This window comes from Falco biarmicus, chromosome 8, assembly GCF_023638135.1.
Source record: "Falco biarmicus isolate bFalBia1 chromosome 8, bFalBia1.pri, whole genome shotgun sequence".
In the NCBI taxonomy this organism is placed as follows: Eukaryota; Metazoa; Chordata; class Aves; order Falconiformes; family Falconidae; genus Falco; species Falco biarmicus.
Window position 1 is genome coordinate 6,006,953 of NC_079295.1, and position 15,110 is coordinate 6,022,062.

The following is a 15,110-nucleotide window of genomic DNA, read 5'->3' on the forward strand; positions in this document are numbered from 1 at the left end:
GGGATAGAAAGCGAGGAATTTTGCTTCTAGGTGCTAATATAGCTTGGTATGACATGCCAGCACAGTAGCTCAGCAGCTGACAAGTAGAATCGAAATCTAGTATTACAAATCCACAAAGAGATACAGCCCCTGCTAGCATGATCAGCACTGTGATCACAGTTTAAAGAAGTTTAAGGGTTAAAAGAAAAGAAAAAGAAACAGGAAAGAAAAGATATCCAAAAGAAAGGCAAAAGTATGGACAAATTGGGTAGCACCCAGTTGCGCCAGTATTTTCTTTGTTTTTTGTTGGAGGACACATTTACACGTCCAAAAAAAGCCTCATTCACAACCCTCTCTCCAACCCAGTAGATGACACTACTCTCTTTTTACAGGCTTCTGTCAAGCGCAGTGCCTATGGTCACACAGTCAGCAGAATCCCTTCACATCCTCAGTCCAAAGTAGCTATCAAGGTTTGGGTTGGCTGGGTTTTTTGCTTTTTTTTTTTTTTTTTTTTTTAAATAAGACAGCATAGACTGCTTTTAATAGATAAGTGAAAGAGTAGGAATTTGTAATAAGGAAGCTTGCACAGACAAAATTCTGTTCCCAGTAACAGGAGCACTCCCATTTAAATAGAGCAAGAGCAACCACCTAGGCTCCTGGTAGCGCTCTCAAATATGTGTATGTGCACTAAGCCTGAAGACTTCGCACACAAGGTTGTTGCACTGTCTGTAAAAAGACACTGATACTAGTGGGAACATGTAGACATGTTCTGAGAAAGATTAATATAAATATAAAGCTCATGTCTGTAACTCACAGGAGCTTACACGTACCCCTTACTCGCTAGCCCTGACAACATCCCTGCCCATAAATGCTCGAGTCCCAGTTCCACCAATGGAGGAGGCTGGATGGGTTTTGAGTATCAGCTTGAAGAGGAATTTTGCAGTGGAAGTTATTACCAGCCGGTTTAAAATTTGTTTTGTCAACTGCACCACCACCATGCGCAGCAGCCTGCCCCGACAACGCACCTGGTTCGCAGTGGTTGCTTTCCAGAACTCAGAAAGACTTCAGTTACATCCTTTAGTCCTTAAACAGCCATTAGGGTCATTTAGTAGCCAAGTGTATTGAGCAGCTAAGTATTTGAGAAATAAGTAATTAAAAAAAAAGCAATTAAAAGGGTTCATTAAATCCATGAAGCACTGTGGAGAGAGTTACTCCCCAGTTGTTAGTATTAGCTAGTTGCATACAGAACAAATTTTTTCTCTGCTGATTTCAGATTTGACCAAACTCAATAATAAAGGTCAAACACTGGAGTTACTCCGCGCTGGCTGACATCAGGTGCTTTCCAGCACATAAGGTGACTGACACGTTTCAGCACTCTCTGTGGCAAGTCCTGTTCAGCATCTAAGCACCTCCCCACCCCCCCCTCCTACTGGGCATTTTACTGAATGAACATTGTGTTCTGGGACGCAATTTATTTAAAAACATTTATTTTAGGCAAAATTAAACAGACATTTGAGATTACATAGAAATACAGTTTCCAACCGGATCACATAACCTTTTCATTAAAAATGCACTGTTTGTGTTGATTGAAGTATTTTTGTATGGATTGCACAGGTACATAAGATTTAACCATGCCATCTGCAGTCAGCTATCATAAAAATCAGTAACGAAAAAGGCTTCTTAAAATGTGCAAATATTATCTTAGTGTTACCATTGATAATAAATGACCACTAAATAGATGCTTATTATGTAAAGCTTTTTAAAGTACAATAAAAATACAAATTCTATTTGTTAAAAAAGGCCATTGCTATGGCTACTAAACATCCTCATTATACAAATTCCAAAATACTATATGACAAACAAAATTATAAAGACTTTTCTTTATGAAACATATACTATTCTATTTGTTAGTGAGTTCATATATTTTTAATATATATATTTATACATAATACTCTATATGAATGTTGAACACAATAAAAGAGAGGAAGACTAATGTAATGTGGGACATTAAGGCCCCCATTCAGCAAGGTACCTGAGCATATGTCAAACTCAGCAAAGGAAAATCCCATTCGTTTTAGTGGACTTCAAAGGTATATGCAGAAGTACTTTGTTGAACAAGGCATAAAGACAGACATGTGATGAGAAATCTGCAAAATGCATTTTTGGTGTAAACTGTAACCGTTAAGGACAAAACCATAACTATCACAAAAAAACCTCTCATGAAAAGGAAACATAAAAAAAAAAAATCTGAAATTTTGGTTTTTTCCACATCTGTACGTTTTGAAGGGAAAATATTAGAATTTTTAAAGTTTTTGGATTTAACTAATGTGGAGTTTGGGCTTCAAAACACTAATAATAATTGTCTGACATAGGTTTAAAATGATACTTTATTGCTTATGCTAAAGATTAATGAAGAGTATGCATAGACAGGTCAGCGTTCAACTCACTAGCAGCTGAAAATTTTGGTGCGGTTATTTCTGTAACATGAACCACCAGTGGGTGTGAAGGACTTACTAACTTACACTGAATTCTTGCAGCAAGCTTCAAAATTATATTAAGACATATAACATACATTAAAGCAGACAGGGAAAAATATCCTCAACCGAGCCTGACTGTAAACACTCAGGTGTTGAAAGTAACTTACAGAATTGAGCCCAGTAAATGAAGCGCCTGCTTATACACAAAATTATCCAAATTCCTAAGTAAATGCAAGACCATAATCTTCTTTTTAAGTTTATGGTTATCATGTAATGAATTCCAAATTACATACGTTACAGTTCAGCTACAAAATATCAAAACAAGGGCAGTTACTTTGTCCATTCTGCAATTTAGCCATTCTTCTATGCTCATTAAACACTAACAAGCATACTAACAATTTGTTAGTTTCTAAAACACGAATTAAGGACCTAAAAGTCTTCTGGATTTTATAAACTAATAATGACTTATATACAGCATAGTAACCATACACAGTAATAGAAATCAATTACGCGGCATCCAGATTTACCTTTTAAGCACATATTAATGGTTAGTATTTTCTGCTTTTTCACTGCCATTTGAACTTTTTGTACTAGATATTAATCAATTTACTGCTTGAATATTAAATAATGGCTTAAAAGCATAATTTCAAAATGCTGCCAGGTAAAGTATTATGTAAAAACATGCTTGCACATCTGCAAACAGAGAGAGGTATGTAGGAGCTTTCTGAAGAACTTCGCCAGGCTAATAGTCATAAAGCATAGTAAACTCGGGCCAAAACGTGAGTGAAAGAAACGCAACAGTGTAATTTAATTCATATTTCATAAACAAATACAACTTTTTTACATTTGTACAGGGAAAGACTGGAACTAAGTTGGATTTTTACAGAAGCAAACCTCACACGAGTTTACATGTTGAAAAAAGCAGTTTTTGGCACGTGGGCACTATCTGTGAATATGTGTTCAGAATTAAAAAAAAGACAACCCAAACCATCGTGCAGGAATATCACATTTAGTTTCTTGGCATCAGCACCTGCTGTCTAGTGGGTCAAGACAAAATACTGTGCCTTCAAGGGTTAATCCCATTTTGAACCCCTCCTGCAATGAAACAAGACATAGTTAATAAAAAGGAAAGTGATTTCTGGAAGATTAAGCTCTCTTTCTAAAAACATCTAAATTTGAGCTTATCTTTAAGCAGATAAACCATAAGGAGACTTCAGAGTGAATTCACAGACATTTACATTATTTGGTCAGCCCGTTTTCAGTAAGTCTCAGCGGTTAACTGATAAAAGGATGTATGTCATACAACAAAATAAATACAGTATGTCTATAAAATGAAGAAAATATTATAGAACAAAAGTATTGAATGTTTACATACATAGGCTGATAGAAAAGAAAATGAGCTTGACTTGGGCCATGTTGTTCCAGAGCAAAATCCGATGTGATTTATAAGCAGGAAAGATCAGGGCTATATGAGCAACGAGCTTATTATACTTACACTTTAAACATTCAGGGAAGCCACAGACACCGTTACTAATACCAGGTTTCTCCTACACTCAGTAATCCCTTATCTTAGAAGTAGTCCAACTAAAAGTATAGCACTCGACCACGTCAGAGGTTTGTTGTGAATCACTCCCCGTGCAGTTACATTGCCAGGCGTATGCTGTCCAGCCTACTGCCATCTGAGCTTCACTAAGGTGGCAAATAAAATCGTCCTTGCTCTATTGCAAATGAACAAACCGTACATTTCAAAGGCATGGGACTCAGTGCAATAAAATATAATGGTCTTTAGAAAATGCAGAGAATTTCTTTAAAAGCTTGGACCAAAATACCTTCCCTCCCCTGCCCTTAGTTTTATTAGTAGAAACACAAAAACGGCTGTAAACTAGATGCTACCACCACCCCCCTCTACTGAAAAGAAATTCCTTCTACAAATGCCTTTGGTTTACAAAATGCACTTAGCTTGCGCCAGCTCTAAAATAACGACAGAACTTCTAATCCAGGGGAAGTGCCCTTGTTTTCATTTCTCTTTTCGCTTTATAAGAAGCTGAATAATTGTGGTTTGACCTTCAAGAGCAAAGTCACCTTTGAGTCAAGAAAATTTCAGTCTGTTAGGTGGAAGTACTGTAAAACTCTAAGCAATTGGAAGCAATGGCTCTAAATAGAAATGCCATGAGAACACCAGCTCTGGTGGCAGCTGTCACAACGCTCGGCTCAGCCCTGTCTCAACATACAGCTCACATAGAGAAAGCTGATTGTACACTATGAGATCAATAAGATGCACCTTCATGAAACAACATCTTGTGAACAAGTCTTTCTGCAAACCGATCTGTATTTGGATTAGGCATAACCAGCCTTTTCTCATAGCGCACAGCAGTACGAAGAGCATATCTTTTGGTTTTGAAAGATAAATCCAAAGCCCAACCAATTTCAAACAAATTTAAACCATAGGCTAGAATTTCAAATGCATATAATATTTAATGACCCACCAGCTACAGCCATCAGAAGAGCAAGGCTGAGAAACAGAATACTTTCTGGCAAGAGTTACCAAATGATCTGATATTTTCCAAGTTAAATTTATTTTTTTCTAAAGGCAGATCCATCCTTTGAGACACTGAGCCGACAGCCGTACTGAGGTGTAAGTCTTCTCCAGCTGCGCCACCCAGTTTGCCCAACCTGGGTGACGTGGTGCTGTCAGAGCTCATTGGTGTATTTGACTTTTTTTTTTTCCCCTGCACTCCGTATTTTTCCAAAGGCCAACAGGAAGAGCCCTCAATGCAAAAGATATTTCAAGCAAATAGTATCTGAGGTTTCCAAGTCAAACACATCCTTATATAAAGGGACAATTGTTCGTTTACCCGAAGGATACTATTAATTGATGTAACTGCAGTCAAAAGAACTATGCTTACACAGAAGGGAAATTCAGAGAATTAGCCCTACAGTCCATCCGTTAAATTGTAAACCCCACAGTTAGTGTGTCTGAAATGCTAATCTTTTGAAGTATTTAAAGGCTGCTTCCAGTTCTGAGGTTTAGAAGCACAAGGGATAGTTTGTGCTTCAACCTGAGGATGCCTGATACAGCTGCAACAGTAAACCAGCTGCAGCGCCTGGTTTAAGAAGGATGGCTAGCTTCATTCTCAGCAATCCAGAGCGACCTGCACCGAACACTCATCCCACTCATGTCCTGCATGCTCTTATTTTTTTCTAAACATTTAAGCACTGCTTATTGGTGTCTTACGTATCTGCACTTCCAGTGCCCCTTTTCTGGCTAGCTAAGAGCAAATCAGATTATGCGTTTTGGAAGTGCACGTATCTCACTGCTGTTGATTATGTGGGGGGGTTTAGTTTTTCTTTTTTTTCCATACAAAGTGATAATTTGTCACTTATCACTTACCTTGTGTTTGTTATGACTTACTTTAAACTATTTCTACTTTGTTAAAGAACAGTGGTCTCCTTGACCTTTTCCTTCTGCAACTTCACTTCAGACCACTTTCCCCTCCATTTACTCCTCCTCCTCTGTTAAGCTGTGATATTTTCACATATTTGCAATGTGATCAACATTAATCCATTCAGAGATTGCTGTGCTACATGTATCATAAATACTTTAAAAGCCTGTTCACTTTATTACCGTAACAAACTTTTGTCTGTTCTAAAAGAAAACAGTGATGTGGTTGTCAGGTGTTGTTACCTATCGCATACTTGAGCTGATAAGGAATAAAACCTACTCCTAGGAGTGGTAGGAACTGCAGTGTTAACACATGCATACTTAAAAATGGCTCATGCTCATAGCTTTCTATGACAGGAACATGATATTTCAATCTTCACCTGTTCAATCACACAAACCCCACTATTATCAAGTGTCAGATACTACAGTTAGTAGTAAGCTTAAACTTCCATGCCAACCACAGCATCAAAAGAGCAGAACAACATAAAGAGATCATCAAGGCAATCTAGGAAGCCATCTGGGCATTTCTCAGACTTTAAAAGAATATAAAATCCAGATTTTTTTCTTCATGAACATTTAAGTGGAGGCCAAGTGTGTAGGAGTATAAACTAAAGAAAACTGTACTGTCTCAACCAATATTCCCATTCAATTAAATGCAGCCCTCAAAAGGTGGTGGGGGGAAAAAATTCAGAACGCCCTCGTCCAGCAGACTCTCTTTGGCAAAGTGACTGCAACCAAATTTCCAAAGATCAGAAAAGCATGAACATCAGATCTCCCACAGCCACCTCCATTCTCCACCCCTTGAGTTTCACAAACTCCAAATACTTAAATAACTTCTGGAATCTCCAAAACTACGCTTTGGCAAATATATAATTAAAAATAATTCCCATCAGCTGTAGTCAAGCAAGCCATAGGAAGACAAGGTTTTAAGAAAAGTTTCTCCTTTACATCCCAACGCAGTTGTACTGTGATTAATGCACATAGCAGAGTAAGTATCCTATGCTGTCATCATAGCAATGCAGACCACTTGGAGCTTTATGTGCACATTCAGGAATACAGTTGATATACAAACCTGAACTGCATATGTCTCTCAAGTCTTACAGCTCCTATTTGAAGCTGCTGTATGATTCTTAAGAGTATTTATCATACAGCATATACCTACTTTTGACTCTCTATTCCAAAACCAAGCATTTGCAGCTGTAATAATAATGAAGTCAGTTGGAATGATGGAGCAGATTATAAATCATGATTTGCTTTTATATCTTTTTCTAATAAGCTTAATTAATGTGTTATGCAGAATACTTTTTTTTTAATGACATATAGTCAGCACTTGGCATACATTGCATACTATATATATGAAAAGTGCATCATTAATTTTAATACACAGCATTTAAAATATTTTGCTCTGTGGAATTTAGACGTTTCAGCTTTGAATAATGTGTTCTTAGCATCGCACATTGCCTGTTCATTAAAAACCATGTGCGCTATGGCTTCCTGTGCTCTAAAGCTTCAGGAAACGGTAACTCCTCATGTGGTTGGAAAATCTCTCAAACCTGCTGATTTTCAGGGAATGCAGAAAAAAGCCATCCCCTGGTAATGGACAGCAGTGGGAACAGAAGGGGCTATGAAGTATGCATCTATATGGTGTTTTGCTTCTGTGTTCATATCCCCATGATGACAGCATGACTTTTTCACCTTCAAGGTCATTAAAATTGAACAACTTAGTAATTCAGAAAAACAGTGGTATTGTACTAAAGGATATGACTGGTCTCTTAAGATATCAGCAAAGATTGTTTCCAGTAGAAAAAGTAAGCCCAAGACAACTCCCACTTTTTTTGTGTCTACGATAATAATACGTGAGCTACACTGGTTAAAAACAGTAAACAGAAAAAGACAAATTAGTTTAATTTTATCAGGAGATAAATTTGCACAAGTCAACCCGACAGCTCTGAGGTTATCTCACTGATCACAGTGACTTCACTCAATGAGTGTAAGCCAGCACAAAACCAACGATAAATTTACACATCCCTGAGCAGATAGTTTAGCGGGCTGAGCATAACTTCTTTCAGATGGAAGGATGTCAAACCTACTGGTTGCTTCAGGGCATGCAGGGAGAACGGCTCGCAGCTCCTGGAAGCTTTGTGTTATTAACTACCTTGAGATTTTAATAAATTATAGCAGCTGTTGCTGGTATGATTCATGATCCAGGGAAACTTCCCCTCACTGCAAGATTTCTGAGAAAATAGACAAGATCCATTTTATTAATGCCTGGATACAGTCAAAATAGAGAAGATGAAAATATGTTTCAGCGTAAGGGTGGGGGGAAACAGGAGGTTGGACAGCCATCAGAGAGAGGCCTAAGCTATAAAAGTCACATCTCGGCACATGTGTGAGTTTTGAGCTCTCCAAAAACGTCAGCAGAGATTGGACTGAGAAATTGAATAGAAAGTGCTTAAGAGTGAAATCTGGATCCTTGTTAAAGTTCAAACATAAGAGTGTTTATAGATGGGTTTGTGAACAACTTACCTTTCTCTGTTTAATGGTCACATATTTACTGAAACTCAGGCTGCACTTTCATAACCTGAAGACAACGGATTCCTTCATTTGTATCCAGATAGAAGCCTGCCTTTTTCTTTCATCTTTCTCAGCATTACATTTCCAAAAGTACGTCACATTTCTGTGATTTTACCTTTTGCAGCCTCCATTTCACTTTCCTTCCTAAAGGCTGCGTATCTAACAACTGCTGACTCCTAGCCCAGCTAGGCCCTGCTCATTGCAAGTTTTTAAATAATTATTTCCAAATACAAACGCATTCACAAATGTGATTGTACTAACTTAAAAATCTACGCGTCAAAAGTTTTGCTTAAACCATTTCACTAATGACAAGCCAATAATGAAAACTGGAGATTTCACTAGGACACATGGAAAACAAACAGCAATAAAAAAGCTTAGTATCAGCAGCTAAGGCAGAGTAAAAAAACCTAAAATCCGCTGTGCCTACCTTAAAAATCGTAGGCCCTGAAAAATTAAAATGGCCCTGACTTACAGAGTTGTACATATAAAATATGAATTGTAAAATCTATATATGTGCACACATATACATAAAAAAAAAACCCACCAGACATGAACAGATGCACACTTCAACTTTTAATGCTTTAAATACAGTTAGGAAAATATGATATACCAACCATCGCTGACGCTAGACACCCAGGAAAGCACAAGAAGATAAAAAAAAAAGATATTAGGAAAGACGTTTCAAACTGTATTTTGCACCAACCAACTAGTAAAATCACTGCACATAGCTTTTGCTTTTTTCTTTTTTTCCCCACACCGTCAGCTTTACATTTGTTCTGAGTGTGATTGTACACGAACAAGTTTTGTGCCTACATAAAGACCCACTAACTAACTTTCCGTGGAAACGCCAGGGTACGCTCAGACTGACATGCTAAACTCTCTAATTGTGCGAGTAGTTTACAAAGTGTTACAAAAAGTTGGAAAAAAACAAACCCTGGATGCGCAGGGGGGAATACCCGACCACAGCAACATTCTTTGCAGCAGGACACAGTAACGCATGAAGCGTTACGGGGTTTGTTACCGATAATTTGGCTGCCGCCTTACGTCAAGAGAGTACGAACAATGATATGGGCTTTTCATTTTTACGACTTCAAAAATCCTTGCTAAAGATTTCTACTGCTCCTTCTACTGATGTTTATGACATGATAGCACTTGCAGCCTTATATGCTAACAATGCACAATTTTGTCAAAACATTACCTGTAATAAGAACTCCTAGTGTGTGGCATTTAGGTATTTTCACAGGCTTCTTCCTAGTAGCCCCTGATGCCACATTAATTTTTTTTCCTAAAATAGGCTACAGACAGTGGAAACATTGATATGTATCAATGTGAGGTGCTAAAAGACTTGCTAATAATGTTATAGCATTTGTAAAACACAAGCATTTTTCCCAGAATTGTAAAGAAGCAGTTTTGGCTTTTAGCTGCTATCTGAAACTATATGGGCCAGAGCACAGGTAACCCAAAATCTAAATTTCTCACTTCACCGTGAGTGGAGTTTGCCACTGACACCATCCTAAACTGACACAGAAAAGAAAATTTCACAATGAACATTAAATTTACTTAAGAAAATTAAATGGTATTTAAAACTTATTTCAGCCATTTTGAAATATTTCTGCTGCTCCCCAGGCAGAAGAGGGGGGTGGAAGGAGCCCGAGAGCTAGCGTCTCGGACTTTGTGGGCTCCTGAGATTCATGAGGGCTGGAAGCCCTGGAAAGACTTTCTGCTGAGGAGCCAGGATCCTAGAAATTCAAGTTCCCAGTATTTTCAGCCTCCTGTTTTGCTGGCAGGCTGCTGAAAAAAACCCAGATAAGGAAGCTGGCAAGCAACTAGCATTTCGGAAAGTCTGACTGAAGAGAGCGTTTTCTTCCAAAATTTGAAGGCTTTCTCCTAGAACTGCTTCAAAATTGGGTCAATAACTGAACAGATACTGTCGAGTGTTTCAGAATCAACAAACGTTTTCTGATGAAAACACATCAGTGCAGAATTCTTGAACCAATTCTCACCAGTCTAATTGCCCCAGAGTGCCACAGCCACGGCCGGTTGGTTTTAAAGGCAGCGGACAATTGCCATGGCCCCTTTGGCATGGTCTTTGCCTCTGCCAGTGCTATGAAGAAACCAGACTGATGGCACAGAGGGGAAGATGGGGGTATACTGGGATGGTGGTGATTGCTGGAAGTGAAGAGTAACCAGATCGGTGTATCTGCCAGGGCTCCCACCTCAGCTCTCTGCTTAGCTCGCTCAGTCCCTTCCCAGGCAGGAGTAGCAGCACCCCTTTTGGTTACGCTGCTGAGAAACCCTAAGGTAGCCCAGGTGGCCCCTATTAATACCACGTGTAAGGATCTGCAGGCGAATTCAAACTCCAACTCAAAGACTGTGAGAGATACTTACAAAAAGGAATAGTCAGAAACGTGTTTCTTTCTATGTATTTGCTTGTGCAGTCTGGAATACATTTTCCGAATACTGTAAAAGTGTATTTCACGAACAGTCATACAGCCATTGAAAACTGCTTAATTGATAACTCAGTATTTACCTGCATCTCATCTAGCTTGGACTGAATGTCTGGAGGGAAATCTCCTGCTCCACAGCTAAAAGGGTCAAAAGGTTCTGCTCCAAAAAGGTCTCTCTCTGGAACAACAAAAAAGTGAGTCACTGAGAGCAAAGGTATGGGCTATGACATTAGCGCTTTGAGAAAGGCAGCTTACATCTCCTTACAAGCTGAGTAATAGCACCTCTAGATATGCAACTGATTAACCACAACTTTTAACATCCAAATTTGAAAGCCAGGTCTTGGTTAGTTTTATAAAGTTTAATACTCAAGTATCTTTTCCAAGAACACCATTAACTTCTGTTTAAGCCTCTCTTCAGTTTGCACTAATGCCTGCGCCTTCTAGAGGAACTTTAGGGATCCGACGAGAAGATGATGCAACGTGTAGAGGGCATCTCCTACGGAAGAGCGCTCCAGAATCCACATGTACAAGTAGTTTCATAAATGAGTAGGGAACACCCGGACATCAGTTGTCAAATTTCTTCTCAACAGTATATTCAGAAAGATATTTTTGCCAACAAATGAGCCGTCATGTTCCCTGTCCGCCACTCCTCACCATTAGGATAAGGACATCTTCACATGGACAAGCAACTACTCTTACCCATGGAAGACAAGGCCTTCATTTGACAGGGTTCCTCAATGCACAGCTGGTAGTAACTAAAACTAATTGTCAGGGGTTTAAAATCTCGTATATGATCAACTCAAAAAAGAAAGAATGAAAAAAGCATTGGACCATGAAAGGTCACTTATCCTAAAATTCCACTAAATCTGTGTCCATAAATAGGACGATTGCAAATTGATCTCTATGAATGCCACAGTTTCTCACTTTTTCTTAACCGCAGTATGCTTTCTAATGGTCAGGGGTTCTTTTCCTTCGTTTCTTTTTTGTTCGGATAAGAAACACCTCCAAAACTTTTATTTTCCTTATTAGAACAGTGTAATGCTAGCTCTTCACATCTGACAGAGGAAATCTTATGGGTTGGTGCTTTTTTTTTTTTCTCTCCTACTCGACAATGGAAATTTTTTTCCCCCTCTCCATGTAACACTGCCATCTATATAGATTTTTTCTATCTCACATTGTGTTGAACTAACGCAGTAAGAAAATCATTGTGCTAACCCAACCCCACCACACTGACAGCAAAATTTACAGAATCAAGTTAATACAGTCTTTTCATTGGTGGAGGGAAAATTAAAACTATATCCGACCTCCTAACTTTCATGGTTGTTCAGCAAGAAAACCTGGTAAGCATACTACCTACCTTAAAACAACGTTAGTTTAGGAGCATGAGAGTAAAAGGGGCCATTAGTAACTTTGAAATGACTAGCTAGATTGCTGGTTAAGCACAAAATTTTACACTTAACATCCACGATACGGAAGCTGACAGCTGACTACCTGACACAAAATCTCTGTTGCAGTGTTATGATGTCTTCTTCATTTTGGCATCCTTGGAGCCACACTTTTAGACCTGTACTTGTCTAGGCTCTTCAACTTTTATTGTGCAGGTCAGTCGTCGTGGGTTTTGACCCCACAATTAAGTGTTATCAGGCTGCACAACAGGCATTTTAAACAATTAGCAGCTACCAGCATTCACTCCCATAATAAAAGTAAGAACCAAGCAGGAACTTGATTAATTACATATTGCAAAAAGTGTGACTAAACAGCTACAGACTGTCACATGGGACCAGGAGATGGCCCACATCAGAAAGCCTTATTCCAAAAAGCCCACTTGAGCCAAATAATAACAATAATAACAACAACAACAATAACAATAATAATAATAATAAATAATAATAATAATGATAATCATCATCTAGTATTTCCTGGCAAAGGCAGACCACCTGCATGTAAAAGACATTATAACTAGGATAATCTAATGTAAAAATTAGGATCAACCTCCTCCCTTGTCTCTTGGCACAGCCAAAATGGGTCTGTTCCAGTATAACCAGTGTCCTCACATGCTTTCAGGCTCTTACAAAGCAACCTTCAGATGTGCAGCAGCTTCGACTTTCAGTCTAACCTCTACTGAGCAAAAAGTAATTATGCTTCATTATGTAGGTCTGCTTTTTTTTGTTTTTCTCTTCCTTCAGAGGTTCTTTTTACCCTTAAAAGGAGCTGACAGTTTTCTGTGTGGTCAGACAGCTAAAAGCAGACAGCTTCAACACCAAGCCTTAGCAAAAATTCAAGGCATGTATTTAGGAAAAAAAACCAGTAAAGAATACAACTCTTGCACTTCTTAGTACTGGAATATGACTTACCACTGGTTTTGAAAGCAAGTATTTAGTACACTATTATGGATATTATCTCATTCATGCCTTATTATTAGGTTTTTATTAATGACAGCACTTCCGAGCTCATTAGCAGGAGAATGGCAGAAGCTTTAGCTCCTTCAATGTCACCTGCCTTCAGGTGAAGGATTACTTCATTTATATTGTCATTCAAGGCAGACTTAAAATTAACCAGAATGTAATTTGTTCAAGTGACAGAATGAAATTCAAAACAGAGAAATACTTCCTAGCTGAGTTTCTATGAAAAACTATTATTTTAGGAACTGTCTCCATTACAACTTGCTAACCATTTCAGTAAACCAGCTGAAAAAGTCCCTAGTACAAGTGTGTTTCTGCATTTAAAATTTGTGTGTTATATGAGAGACTGCACTCTAAGAGTCGGGAAGGGATGAAGTTCAATGAAACATTTTCAATAGCATCATCAGTATTTCTCGTTTGAACAGAAGCTGAAAAACATGTGAAAACTGGATGAATACTAAAATTTAGTCACTGCAGAGCTGCACTATTGCATGGGATCTCCACATGCTTATCTGCTAGTGTTCACTCCGCTGTTCACAGGGGGGGCTCCTTTTTAGCAGAGATGGCGTAAATCAGTGCTTTTTTATTTCAGGGTAGAGTATTTGCATGAAGATTAACTATAACTAAAGAATATCTTGCCTGGCAGACTCCCCAGATAATTGCAGCATAGACAGGCATTTCTTTCTCCAATACACAGCAACCAGTAGCCTTTGAAAATGAGCCTTTCAAACAGCATACATAATTTTCTTTGCTTTTCCTTTCTGGATGGAAATAAATTCACAGCTTGGGAAATCGACCAACAAATTCAAACCTCATGAAACGCTGATGTATTACATCCGCAACTCAAACCACAGAGTGACACGAACAGGTAATAAATTTGTGTTTCTGTGACCTAGCTGACATTCAGGACAAGAAACACCTAGCACTGGAGGGCAGCAACCTGCACTCTGTAATAAACTCAAAGCTAGCAACTACTAAACAAAACTACAAATACTTGGCTTCTCTGCTGCATTTTGCATCTTCTTTACCTTAGCTATCCTCCAGGCACAGAGTTATGCATATATATGCTTTCCCCAGATGTCCTGGAGCAGCTGTGATGACAAATACAAATTAATCACACTGAAGGCAAGAAAATATTTGGAATAAACTGAGGTAGTGAAGTCCAGGAAGCCTTTCCCTTAGCTGCAGGGTACTCAATATTTTTTTTTTTCTTTTGGAATTATTACAGCATAAAAAATTGTTCCGCCATTATTATGGTAACATACTCTTAAGTATCTCTGGAAAGATAGCATCTGGGAACAGATTTCTGCATCTGCCAGTTGTGACCTTGGATTGTTCAAGATGCATTTGAGTGAAATATGTGTTGCACAATTCGATAATGTTCCTCTCCAGTTCTTTTCTGAGATATGACAATAATGCTGTGCCAGAAAGAAACATATAAATTAATTCCTCATTTAATTAATTAAAATTAAGAAATTAAATCTGTCCTTTAAGATAACTCACAGAAATTTGCAATTTCTGACTCTACAAGGAAGAAGTGGCAGCACAGCCTTTAACACTGCATTTTGGGTTGCACTGGCTGTGCATTGGTCAATTATTCGATTAAGCAATTACTACACTGGGCTGCAATGCTGACGTTTAGCCTGCAAGCTGGTCACTGCAAACCTAGTGTTAAAAAAAACATTTCCCAGCAGAATTTTGAGAGGAAATACAATTCTGGAAAAGGCTTTTGTTTTTGAAAGCATCCGGGGCTTTTTTTTTTTTTTGCAATTATTACCTAAAAAGACAC

General features: G+C 38.4%; 1 protein-coding gene across 4 annotated transcripts in view; it reads right to left on the reverse strand.

Moving 5' to 3' along the window:
* Window positions 1-1,449: 1,449 nt before the first annotated feature.
* The window catches only part of GULP1 (GULP PTB domain containing engulfment adaptor 1), a 162,981-nt gene continuing 149,320 nt past the window's right edge, over window positions 1,450-15,110 (reverse strand). For 3 of the 4 annotated variants that reach the window (XM_056349934.1, XM_056349931.1, XM_056349932.1), the window contains 2 exons: window positions 11,003-11,097; window positions 1,450-3,551 (listed from right to left, as the gene is read on the reverse strand). In XM_056349934.1, the coding sequence (XP_056205909.1) occupies window positions 3,480-3,551; window positions 11,003-11,097 (167 nt within the window). In that variant the 3' untranslated portion in view covers window positions 1,450-3,479. Of the gene's footprint in view, window positions 3,552-10,991; window positions 11,098-15,110 lie in introns of all 4 variants that reach the window. The other variant, XM_056349933.1, reaches the window with a different exon arrangement.